The following is a 13,879-nucleotide window of genomic DNA, read 5'->3' as shown; positions in this document are numbered from 1 at the left end:
CACCTGGAAAACACACCTGTGTCTACAGGGGCCATGTCCTTAACTGAGTAAAACAGCTAGACATAAATTAACAAAAGGAACGGTGGAGAATAATTGCCCTTTGGCAATACTAAGTGGCAGCAACTAGGCAGCTTCAGCCTATTATCATGTGAAAAAACATAGGCTGGGGCCTTCACATCATCTGATTTTCCAAAGAAGCCCTCTATTCGTTTTCTATTGCTGTAACAAATTATCACAAATTTAGTAACTTAAAACAACGCAAATTTATTATTTTATGGTTCTGCAGGTCATAATTCTGGCACGGGTCTTACTGGGCTCAAATCGAGGTGGTGGTGGGGCTGCATTCTTTCCTGGCGGCTCTAGGGGAGAATGTGTCTCCTCACCTTTTTCACCTTCTACAGGGTGCTCACATTCCTCGGCTTGCGGTTCCCTTGCTTCATGTTCAAAGCTGGTTATGGCTGGTTCCATCCTTCTCACATTGCATCCCCGCAATCTCCTTTTCTGTCTCCCTCTGGCATTTTTACGGATAGTACTCTTGTGATTACATTAGGCCCACCCACACCATCCAGGAAAAGCTCCCATTTTTAAGATTAGTTGATTAGCAATCTTAATTCTATCTGCAGCCTTAAATCCACTTTGCCATGTAAATTAACGTATTCACAGATCCCAGGCATTAGGACATGGATATCCTTGGGGTGCCATTATTCAGCCTACTATGAACCCGAAATATGGATATAAAAATAAACTGTGGATTGCTCTATTATGTCATCTCTGATATAGGGCCTTTCATTTGTTGGGGTGCTTTCTTTCTCTCACGTTGTTGGCCCTTCTCACATACTTGGCTGTTTGTGGTGGTAAGCTCATCTTCTGTGGGAGATTTCTCCTGCAAACACTTTGGGTCTCGGGGACCTCAGGAACTGTGGCTGTGTTGGTTTCTCTTGAGGTGGTCTTGGAGCTGTGGTGGTCTCCCACATAACAGCTCCAGTGGTGTCTCAGCACTGTGGGGCAGAATCTTGTGAGGGAGAAATCTGGATTCTTCTTGGACAGAGTCTCCTTCTCTCCCACACCCTGACTACAGCAGAACGAGACTATTTGCATTTCCCCCAAATAGAAGAGGCCCTTTCAGTTCCCAAGTTTATTCGACCTTCTTTTAAGACACTGTCAAACAAAAGAAGCAGCAGATATGAGAGGCTGAATATCAACGTTATCGGGCGAAAAGGAACTTGCTTGTTATTGAGCAGGCAAAATTAGTCTTGTCTCCCAGGTAACCTTTGTACATCCCATACCAGAGGCCTTCCCCAGTTCTTGATAATAATAACGGCTGACATTGACATAGCATTTATCACGCGCCAGAAGCTGTTCGAAGCATTTGGCATATATTAACTCATTTATTTCCCACAACTCTTAATATCCCCGCCTTGAAAAGGGGTTTACAGAGGTTAAATGACTTCTCCTGGATTACTCAATGTTTTATTCTGAGCAACAACATCAAAACGAAGACAAAATATAAACGAGAAGACGATGTCAACAGAAATTACGCACAAATACCACTTAGCTCAAACAGCTTTCACTCATTTCTTTCCTTCAATAGGCCAAGCAAAAACCGCAAGAAAGAAAGAGATAGCTGGAAGAAAGCACGTGTCACACGCTTGGGAACTGGCTAGTGCCTCTCACTGCCTCAGCTTATTCGCAGCCAGTAGGTCTGGCGGTTTCTACTGGCAGAGGTCTGTGCTCCAATCTTCACTGGGGGTAGGAGTTGCCTTACGGTCAGACTGCGGCCGTCCGCAACGGCTCAGACGGTCACAGGGATCACCGTTCATCATGACTTGGCCGGCTGGCCCCATGTTCTGACTGGGGAGGTTGAGCACCCTGGGTGTGCCTCACAATCTATTGGCTTGCAGTTACATCAGCCCTATTCTGATTGGCTACACCCAGTTACGGAAGCCATTACATCATTACAGATGCATTGTTGGCTAAGTATACCATTCCTGATCAATACATTCCAGAACTTTTGAACCTTTCTAAACTTGTTTATGACTTTGGGGGGAGGGTAGCAGGTGTTTATCTCTTTTGAGAGAGGAACCTATATGCTAATACTTAATAGGGTATACATGTATGATTTTAATTAATTTTGGAAAAAGTAGTTACAAGGAAAAGAACAATTTTGGTGGGAAAGCTTATTTACCATTTTTTAAGTACAGCAAGTAGGTTTTTATTTGTCCTTGTTAAAATGTAGGATGTGGCGTCCTTTAATCACACACAGCTGGTTAGTGACAAAGCTAGGATTCATATCCAAGCAGTCTAAATGCAGAATCCACATTCTTACCTACTATATTATATTGCCACCCTGCTTGGAACTAACACTTCACGTTGAACTGACTACTCCCAAGTGTACAGACCATACCAGAAAAAATCCAAGTTATTAGTGGGCAGAAGTCAGATATCTTGGGAGCAGCATCCAGAGGACCCTGCTACCTAAGAGATATTTTATAAAGCAACTGAAAATTTCAATGGGGAGATTTTTAAATTACTATAATTTTCCTGCCTTGTGTTAAGTTGTTTTGCTTTTTCTTTTAATAAAACTTTTTCTGATACCATGCAGTTAGCATGATTGCAGTTGTTGGAATTGTTGCCTACCTATGGCCTTACAAGAAGAGATTCTCTGGGTTTCTGGATGGAACTTTGGCTAAAATTTCTCTTAGCTTGGTAATACCTTCATAGAGAAATCTGGGCCCTCGGCACGAAGGGCATTTCTGACATAAGAAATCTTCTTTTAAGGTCAAGGTGAGGAAATGGCACTGCTTCAGCCAAATGATAGCTTTAGCCTTGTGCTTTTGAATTTGCAGAGGCATTGCATAGAGCATCGAAGAATAAGTGGACTTAGTAGATCCAAGATACTACCAGTGAACTTGGACCTGGGGCAGGTCAATGAGAAGTATATGGATAGAATAACCACACTAATTGAAATATGGAGACTGCACAAGTTTATGATTGTGTAACTTACAAAGTGTGTCCATATCATCTCTATGGGGGAAAAACAACAAAATCCAGAAGGCAAGAGCCCTTTGAATTGGTGGCTCGCTCTTTTGTGTCAACAATATGGCTTTAGAGTGCTATGTGCTCATGTTTTTATATCACTTGGATGTGATTTTTCTGAAAACATTTTTGAAAATGGTGAGATGCTCCACAACTATGATCCTCAACAATTCTTGGAGATAGGGCCAGTATAGAATCTTGAATTTTCAGATAAAAAAACAAACTTGATCTTTCTTTGCTTAAGATTCCTGTTACATGTAAATATGTGGACATTTATTCCCAGTTACTATCTTTGTCATAAAGGAATTTATATGGAGATGGCTATCAACAGTGGCTATGAGTTCCTGTCAACACTTATTTATGCCACATAAGAGAAAGAAAAACACACTCAAGGAGTGCTTACAAAACACCTGGGTCTTTTAATCCTCACAACACTACAATAGAACCAGAATTTTAGAATAACACAGCTGAAGCATAGCTACCAAGGTTAGCCACTAAATAATCATCAGAGATGTATTCAAGCCCAGGCTTGTTTGACTCCAAGCTTTGCTCTTTTCACTAGGGTATAGCACATCCCTCACGGAATTGTTCAGCTGTGAAAGATTAGGTAATGATTTCTCCCCTTTTGTGTCTAGAGTTCAAATTTTTAACCCATATAAACCTAAACCTTATGAATACTTAATGTTAAGTACTTTTATTCCTTTCCACTGGAGGGGGAAAAAAGCAATTTCCAATGGATCGAATGCATTTTCAGACATACTTTACCAGTAGAGTAGTTTAAGGCAATTCAGCCTATTTCCATCTAGCAGAAATTTTCTTATTTATTTTCTACTGATAAACGAACACAATAGACACATTTTGAATTGGGGGTGAACATTACTACTTCTTCTTGATTTATGAGTAACTTGCCTTGGGGGACCAGGTGAGATAATTCCTTATGCCTCCCATTCAGGTAGAAGGTAGTTAAGGCAGCACAAGGTAAGTTAGGGACATCTAATGCCTCATGTTGATTTACCCCCAGTCCTCAATGCTATCCTGTGCTGTGCATTAATTTAAGATTCAAAAGCAGCAGAATGTGTGTTGTAGACAGATTTTAGTTGCACTGATACAGTTTTCCTATCCAGCCACACATTTGTTAATTTGTGAACAATGGCACAAATTTATAAAACAGATGGATAATGTTAGGGTTATAATCTGTAACCCCAGATTAGATGACAATAAATGTCACTCATAATATTAATTATGTTCTGACCTTGTTGTATTTAGATGGTAGTCCTAAATAAACTGATCTATTTATTTAGATGGGAATATTAACACCACACTAATTATATTTAATAATGAACATGTGAAACAACAATTTATCACCTGGTTCAATATTCTGCAATGCTAAATTTCTACTTGGCCCATCTAAATCTTGCATATTTCTTAGGCCACAGAATCTTTGTCTGTGTCTACTGTATTGGAATGGTGCTGTTTCTCCAAATTTCCACAATGCCTAGTTTACTTTAACAGGAGGCAGGTAATGGAGACCTCACTGAGATTATCCCACGCACTGATACACCTCTTTTTGTTGGGCGGGAGGCGGGGGTAGTGGGGGAAGATTAGCCCTGAGCCAACATCTGCTGCCAATCCTCCTCTTTTTGCTGAGGAAGACTGGCCCTGAGCTAACATCTGTGCCCATCTTCTACTTAATATGTGGGACACCTGCGACAGCATGGCTTGCCAAGCGGTGCCATGTCTGCACCCAGGATCTGAACCAGCAAACCTTAGGCTGCCGAAGCAGAATGTGCGAACTTAACCACTGCGCCACTGGGTGGGCCCCTGATACATCTCTTGATGGTAGACAAAGAAAGTAGGCAGAGGAAAGAGAGAAAAAGTAGTTGTTGAAGAATGGCGTCTGAAGGTGAATGATGAATAGCAAACAAGTTTTCATCTTAGTTTGGGAGGGGGAGGGAAGAGGACTAAGAGGAATGGAGAAGAGAAGTTCAGCTAAAAATAATTTGAAAGAAAGGAACATATTCATACTTATTTGAGTCAAGCTTAAGGGGAGAAATAAAAGTACAGAGATAATAGAATAGAAAAAACCATAATTTTAATAGTTAACAATTATTGAACTATTAATTTGATTTTGCAGAGGGAAACCCGGCACAGAGTGGTTAAACAGCTTCTCCAAATTTATGCAGTTAGTGAATGGCAAAGCTTGAATTCCATTCTTGGCAATCTGAACCACTGTTTTAAAATGGAGTATTAACAAAGCACATAGAGTGAGAAAACTTATAGCGAGGGGACATTAGAGACCAAGGGAATATCTTGAGGGGGGCGGTGAGGGGGAGACCGGGGACTGCATTTAAAACAATTACCAATGGGCTAAATATAGTTATGTTGTATTAACGGTCAGAGCGCTTTGTATTTATTAGATCATTTAATTCCGCTAACAATTCTGTGAGGACAATTTTCAGACGAGGACACTTGATAGGTGATAAACGATACCTTCTCTTCTTGCACTGAGATACATCTCAATAGCTGGCTCTGGAGCAAGATAAAGAAGACTGAAGGAGACTTGGCAACAGAACGGACCACGGCAAGGTAAGCAAGTTGAAAACGAGAAATGCAGGAAGTTTCCTATTTAGGCAGAGGCTACTTCCAGCTTTCAAATCTCCCCAGCCGGCCCGCCAAGGCGTCACAAAGCCCGCCCCCCAGTCACAAAGCCACGCCCCCTTCCGTGGCCGTTCTCTGAGCTCCCAATACTTCCCTCCTTCTCTCTGACTCCTCCCACTCCGCCCAGCATCATTTCCTGTGCGCTGGGTGCTGATTGGTTCAGCGCTCGGAAGTGAGGGCGGGCGGTGGGGCCGTTGCCGCAGTGACAGTGCTGGGGGAGTCCGAAGATGGCGGCGTCGCGTCGCTCTCAGCATCATCACCACCATCATCAACAACAGCTCCAGCCCGCCCCAGGGGCTTCGGCGCCGCCGCCGCCACCTCCCCCGCCCCTCAGCCCCGGCCTGGCCCCCGGGACCACCCCAGCCTCCCCCACGGCGGGTGGCCTGGCCCCCTTCGCGTCCCCGCGGCACGGCCTAGCGCTGCCGGAGGGGGATGGCAGTCGGGATCCGCCCGACAGGCCCCGATCCCCGGACCCGGTTGACAGTACCAGCTGTTGCAGTACCACCAGCACAATCTGTACCGTCGCCGCCGCTCCCGTGGTCCCGGCGGTTTCTGCTGCATCTGCCGTCGGGGTCGCTCCCAACCCAGCCGGCAGTGGTAGTAACAATTCACCGTCGTCCTCTTCTTCCCCGACTTCTTCCTCCTCTTCCTCTCCATCCTCCCCTGGATCCAGCTTGGCGGAGAGCCCCGAGGCGGCCGGAGTTAGCGCCCCAGCAACCTTGGGGCCTGGGACCGCGGGACCTGGGCCAGGGGTCCCGGCAGTGAGCGGGGCCCTACGGGAACTGTTGGAGGCCTGTCGCAATGGGGACGTGTCCCGGGTAAAGAGGCTGGTGGACGCGGCAAACGTGAATGCTAAGGACATGGCCGGCCGGAAGTCTTCTCCCCTGCACTTCGCTGCAGGTCAGAGACTTTTGTATTGTTTACTAAGGGTTTGGTGTTGGGGACGGGGGTCCGGGTGGAGAAAGAAAAGAAGTTATGATGGAACAAAACGGGGGCGTGGTTATGGTTCCTCAACACCTCACCGGAAGACTAGAGGTTCTTTTCTTTAGATAGTGCCTGGGTGACGGGGGGCGTGGTAGGGGCATGTGTGAATCCATTCTTTTTAGTGTTTGCACAGTGATACTCGTACTCATTCCCAGACTCCTTTAGTGCTAGTCTCTGGATATGGGTATACTTAAACTTTTTCAGCTCCGAGGGTGTAGGAATAAAGTCAGATTTGAGCAGTCTTCGAGTAGTTTTGCAGTTTGTTTGCTAGTTTATTTCATTTTACAACAGGAATATGTTCCATGAGGACATTCTAGACCAAAAGAAGTTTAATGTAACTCAGCGAGTCTTTAAGGATCTATAGTATATTGTAGTCTCAGTAAGCCAATGGAAGACATAGATGCAGTTTGTGAAACTTTTCCCCTTTCTCAAGGAGTTTACAGTCTAATTGGGTAGATCAAAATATGACTATATGAAACAACTGGAGAAGAATATTTAGATGCAGCATGTGGTGGTAGAATAAATACAGGCTTGGAAGTTCTGGACGCTTCTATTTGTTCGTTGTCTAGCAGGCGGTTTACCTTAATCTCAGTTGCCTCGGCTTTCTCATGGGCAAAAATGATACACTACGGTTGTGTGAGGATTTAGTGAGAAGCGTCTGGCACATAAGTTCCTCAACAACAGTCCTAATTCCTAAACCCCGGACCACGAACTTTTGTGTTTCTTTTTTTTTTTGTGAGCAAGTGGTTGACTATTTTTTCTTCTAAAAACAGCTATTTTTATAAAATACAGAGAGATATAAAACAAAAACAGAGGACCATAGTCTCACTGCCCAGATACCTACTATTGACATTTTTAAAAATAAAGGTAATGTTATATACAGTACAAATGTATATGTTATATATACATTATAAAATTCATATGGGACAGAAATACACAAAATGGAAAAGCCCCCCTAAAAAAAATCAAAGATAACAGACCAAAGATACATTCTCTTAAGTTTCTTGCTATGTTTCTAGTATATATCACTCCTTGAATTTGTTCTGTTAATGGTAAAACGTGTGTTAAGAATTTACCATCTGTATTATTTCTTTTTACCACAACTTGGAAGATATTACTCTTCTCGTTTCACAGATGCCACAGTGAAGCACATACACAGGTATTCACAGAGCAAGTAGTAGGACCTAAATTTGAACTCACTTTGATTTCAGAGCTTGTGAAATCAAGTTTAAACTATTATAACCTATATCTGGGTTCATTTTTGTGAGTATTTGTGATGGAGTTTCTACTTTCCCAGTGTTTTGGGGGAAGAAGTAATTGAGGGCATATACTCCAAGAGTAATGTTCACACATTTTTTTATTGCAGCCCATACTTAGAAATGTATTTTACATTGTCACGTACTCACATAAACCTAATCAAAAGTTTCAGGAAACAATGGTTTCTCTTACTACATGTGTTGTAGTCCGATATTTTATATCCTATTCCATTTCATTTTTTACAAAGCTGTTTCTGATCCATTAATGAGTCATCAGCAATATGAGAGACACAGGAAATCATTATTAGATCACTGGATCCATTCTTGATTTATAAATACTACTATTAGGAATGTGGTGAATTGAATTGTAAACAGGCTTCCATCTAACTAGGTGTTTGCTCAAGCATGCTTATTTTAGACTAAATAGCATTTGTTTTTCCTTAGGCCAAATGAGAAGTCTAAGTCTGATATTACAAATCAGTCAAGGTGGTTTACTTTTGCATACTTTATTCCAAATTTAGTTATTTTAACACATTGTTTCACAAATCTCCTCATTCCTCACCACACTGCATTTTAAGTAATCACTAACAGATGATAGTTACTTATATTTATTTGTGTAATAATGTGCTTATTTAGGATTAGTTACTCGTAAAATCATGCTTGTCTCCCAAATCACTTCTTCTGGTTGCCACAATAGTTACTTTTTATTCTGCTTTAGAGTTTTATGTGTACCCAGATAAGCTAGAAGACAAACAGTAAACCAGTGCTGTAATTATGTTGTAGTTATGAGAACCTAACCTCGAACTGGCTTTTGTAAAAAAACAGTTTTTTTAGTTCACTTGTGGAAAACAGACAACAGTAAAACTCTCTGTGGTTTAAAAACGTAACACTCTGTAGTCAATTTACTATACTTTTGTGTTTGTGTGCATAGCATTAAAGCTTTGTTAAATCTAGTCTTCGCCATCATGTGTAGGCTGAGTGGTTAAACGTAATTCTCAGTTGACTGTTAGTTGGTTGGAATGCTAGTCACTGAATTGTCACGGAATAGCTGTTTTAAAGATAGGAAATTGGTACAATCCCTTGGATGGAAAAGTTTAAAAATTGTGGTTCGTTTGTTCCACAGATATTTTATTACTTATTATAGGTCAGGTGTTAAATCCTGACACAATTAGGAAGTGGCAGATAGACCTTACCCTTAGGGAGCTTACAGTCTGATGGGGAAGACAAACCAGAGCAACAACATTAGCAAAAGCTCACAGTGTGTAATCCAAGAGTGATAGGAAAAGTACCTGTTGGAGCAGGTAGTAGGGACTGTGTCCTGGTTTTAGAACATTTAAGGAGGTCTTTCTAGATAAAGAGATTTTTAAAGCAGGGATTTAAAAGATGAGTCCAAGCTAGCCAAACAAAGATTGGAAGGATGAATGTTAATTAATACCTTTATTTCCCTTTAAAAATGAGTTTACAGTTCTACAGAATGAAATGAAACCGTTTTTAAAGATCTCAGAAGTGATATGAAGTTGTATTTAAATCCTTTTGACTTTTAAAAATATTACCATAAGAGTACCCATAATTCTTTCCAGCAGCAGAATTAAGAATCCTTTCTATCTCATTTTGGACTGTGATAATTATTTGTTTAAAATATGGCTTAGCGACAATAATGGAATCACCCTCCCTACAATTAGAAACATAATCTTCAGTTTCCCTTGTTGATCCAGGCTGTCAAAATACTATTTCTAATGCCTTCTTGAGATGGCTATATCAAAATGATTCTCTCTTATTGTTGTCTGAAGTTTAAATAAGACTTTCTCTTCTACAGATAAGATCCTTGACCCTGGTTTTCCATTGTTCAAAGGACAGTCAAAGCTTTATCAATAGTATCAGTTTACAGTGATATTATCTCCTTAGTTCAGTGCCTAGTGGTGACATATTTTTGTTAAAGAACCAGTATATTCTGATGAGATCTCTTTTTACAGAAAAGTTTGAATGAGGTCTTTTTAAAAAGGGCTTTTACCAAAGCATTGAAGTCTGAGATTTCATAATATTTTTACTTTAAATTGAAGAAATTTTGAAATAGAATTCCTGGTAGTTAGTTAACATATAACTTGGGTTAGGATATGTAATCTGAGGGACTTCAGTATCAAAACTGGCAAAATATATATGGCAGATTGATGCTTTCTTTTGATTTGGTGGTATCTACATCAACACATTTAACCGTATGGAGGTTGCATGACTCATTCCTGTCTCTTCTGATTTTTCAGCATGACCACGTTTGTCTTGTCTTTTCCTCATCACTGTACAAATGTCGTTCCTGGTAAAAAACACTGTGTCCTCCAAACTGTCACCCATCAGTGGGTAAGAAGATGAGTCAGAATGATTCGGTCCTGGAGTGGGAATCTTTTTTGTACTATTCATTGTCTGGCAAGGTCCTTGATAATGCTTTTAAGCAAACATCCTGCCCCAGGGTTTAAGAAGGATCTAATTTGGTAATAGGAGAAAAAGAACTAGTTTCATAAATATCTTTCCAGACCTAATATTGTTGGCTACAAACTGGATTATTTTTTACTTAGTGTTTTCTTAAAACTTTATGCTTTGCTTAAGGTACCACTTAAAAAAAAATTCCACATAGAACTTTTAGTTAGAAAGATACGCAAAATGTCTCTTCTTTTTGCCTCGATATCGCTCTTTGGAAGCAAATGATTTAAGGAACAAATTAGCTGTTTGTAAAATGTTATGTAAAAGTATCTCTGATAATTGGTGACAAGCACACTGTTCAACAATAGAGGAATTCTTACATAAATTAAAATACTGTACTATTTCTATGTGTCTATCTGCTTATATTTTCCTTTATCCATTAATATATCTTTTTTCTGATGCATGTCAATGTAAATTGCAGCCATTTTTGTAGCTTCCCCTAAATACACCAATATGCGTACCATTATCTAGAGTTCAGTATTTGTTTAAATATTTTGTCTTTTAATGTGAAATGTGTACAAATCTTATGTGTACATTCGCTGAGTTTTGACAGATGCAAACACCTGTGTAACTCAAACCCTTATGGAAAGTCTTGATAACCTCAGAAAGTTCCCTCATGCCCGGCCTCTCCATTCCTGTCCTCCCTTCCCGGGGAGACAAACACCATTCTGACGTTTTTCCCCACTGTAGATTGGGTTGCCTCTTTTAGAAGTTCATGTAAATGGAATCCTACAGAGTTTACTCTTTTTCTGTAAGACTGCCTTTACTCAGCATATTTTGATGTTGTAGCATGCATCAGTAGTGTTTTACTGCTGAATAGTATTTCACTGTACGAATGTGCTATAGTTGGTTTTATCTCTTCTCCTGTTGTCAGACCCTTAGGCTGTTTCCAGTTTGAGCTATTATGAACATTCTTGTAACATTGGCAAACGTAGATTTTTTTTCTCTTGGGCCAATATCTAGTATTAGAGTTGCTGGGCCTTAGGGTAGGTAAATGTTCAGTTTTATAAGAAACTGCAAGACCTTTTCCCAAATTGGGTATGCAATTTACATTCCCATCAACAACGTTTCAGAGTTCCAGTTGTTCCATGTCTTCCCAGCTTTCTCGCATGTTCTCAAATGTTTTAATTTTAACCAATCTATTGGAATGTATGGCAGTTCATTGTGGTTTTGTTTTGCATTTCCCTGAAATCTGGTGTTCAAGACTTTTTCATGTGTTTGCCATTTATATATCTTTTATGAAGTTCTACCCTCCTTTTTTTTTATTGGGCAAAGTTCTCATTTATTGGGTTTATCTCTTCATTATTGAGTTTTTGGAATACTTTAGAGAGCCTGCATGTTAATCCTTTGTCAGATAAATGTTGTGCTGATTCATTTACTTAATAGGGTCCTTCAAACAGAAGTTTCAAATTTAACTAAATTTATTTTATTTATATATTTATTTTATGGTTATTGCTTTCTGTGACCTATGACCTGGATAAGAACTTTCACCTATTCCCAAGTCACAAAGACACTTATTTCTTACTGAAAGCTTTATAGTTTTAGCTTTTACATTTAGGTTTGTTACTAATCTTATGTTCACTTTTGTCTTATCTGTGAGCTTAGATTGAGGTTTATTTTTTTTCATATGAATATCCCGTTTTCCTAGCACCATTTGTGAAAAGACCTTCCTTTTTCTTTCGTATTGCTTTTTCAACATTATCAAAAATCAGATGTTTGTTTAAGTTGGGGTCTCTACCAGACTTTTCATTCTGTCTCATTGATCTATTTGTCCATTTTTATGCCAGTATTACATGGCCTGGTCACTGTAGCTTTGTAGTTTTCTTGAAGTTGATAGTGAACTCCAGCATGGCTCATCTGTTTCCAGATTGCTTTGTACCTACTAGGTCTGTTACATTTTTATTGAACTTTTAGGATCAGCTTGTCAGTTTCTACAAGAGTGTGCTGAGATTCCGATTGTGATTAGGCTGAATCTGTACATCAATTTGGGGAAAATTGACATCTTAACAATAGTGAGTCTTCCAATTCTTTATTTGCTCTCAGCAGTTTTTGGCATTTTTAGTGTGGAGTCTTTCGTGACATTTGTTTTTCCTGAAATTTTTTTTTAATGTATATTGATGCTATCATAATGGATATTGAAAATTTTTGTTTTTTAATTGTCTGCTGTTAATATGGTCAATTTGTATATTAACCTTGTATCCTATGACCTAAAACTCAATTATTATTTCTAGTAGCTCTTTTATAGATTCTTTAGGATTTTTGTTAAAAAATAATATTATCTGCAAATAGAGACAATTATGCCTTGTATTTCTTTTTCTTGACAGTGGTGAGCAAAAGTGGCAGAGTAGACATCTTTGCCTCATTTCAGCTCTTAGGGGGAAAATGTTCAATATTTCACCATTAAGTAAGATGTTAGCATTAAGTTTTTCATAGCTGTCCTTTATTAGATTGAGGAAGTTCTCTTTTAATCCTAGTTTGTTGAGTGTTTTTATTGTGAAAGGGTGTTAAATTTTATCAAATGCCTTTTCTGCATATGTTGAGATGATCCTATGGGTTTTCTCCTTTATTCATTTAATATGTTGTTTTATATTGATTTTCAAAAGTTTTAAATCAACTTTGCATTCTTGGGATAAACCCTACTTGGTCATGATGTGTATTATCCTTTTTATATATTGCTAGATTTTGTCTGCTAATATTTTGTAAAAGATTTTTGCATCTGAGTTTATGAGAAATATTGGTCAGGAATTTTCTTTTTTGTTATGTCTTTGTCAGGCTTTGGCATTAGAATTATGCTGTGTCCCGTCCCCATCCCCACCGCCCTCCAAGAGAGTTTGGAAGAGTTCATTTCTCTATTTTCTGAATGAGTTTTTGGAGAATTGGCATCAATTTTCTTTAAATACTTGATAGACTATCCACAATGAAACCAGCTAGACCAGTTAAACTTTTGTTAATGAATTTAATTCCTTTAATAGGTATAGGGCTAAGAGACTTTTCTCTTTATTTGTCAGCTTTGGTCAGTCTTATCTTTCAAGGAATTTGTTCGTTTTATCTGTGTTGGCAAATTTGTTTGCATAAAGTTGTTTATAATACTGTTTTATTATTGTTATATTGTCTATAAGAGCTGTTGAGGTGAACTCTATTATTTTTCATACTGGTAATTTGTGTTTTCCTCTGATTAGCCTAGTGAGGGAGTTTATCAATTCTGTTCATCTTTTCAAAGAACCAACTCTTGGCTTTGTTAATTTTCTCTAGTGTTTGTTTTTCATTTCACTGACTTCTGTTCTGTTCTTCATTATTTCCTTCCTTCGACTTATTTTGAGTTTACTATATTTGTTATTTATTGCTGTGCATGCAACTACCCCAAAATGTAGCAGCTTAAAATAACAAACACTGGGGGCCGGTCCCATGGCCCAGTGGTTAAGTTCTCGTGCTCCGCTGCAGTGGCCCAGGGTTTCGCCAGTTTGGATCCTGGG

At 39.3% G+C, this 13,879-nt stretch overlaps 1 protein-coding gene across 1 annotated transcript in view; it reads left to right on the top strand.

The window, feature by feature from the left end:
• The first annotated feature begins 5,813 nt into the window (after nt 1-5,813).
• Nucleotides 5,814-13,879, top strand: part of TNKS (tankyrase) — a 202,047-nt gene continuing 193,981 nt past the window's right edge. Inside the window, exon 1 of the mRNA XM_001495978.7 lies at nt 5,814-6,594. Coding sequence (XP_001496028.3) covers nt 5,922-6,594 — 673 coding nt within the window. The 5' untranslated portion in view covers nt 5,814-5,921. The remainder of the gene's footprint in view (nt 6,595-13,879) is intronic.

The sequence above is a fragment of the Equus caballus genome, chromosome 27 (genome assembly GCF_041296265.1).
Source record: "Equus caballus isolate H_3958 breed thoroughbred chromosome 27, TB-T2T, whole genome shotgun sequence".
Lineage (NCBI taxonomy): Eukaryota > Metazoa > Chordata > Mammalia > Perissodactyla > Equidae > Equus > Equus caballus.
This window is presented reverse-complemented; position numbering and strand designations above follow the sequence as displayed.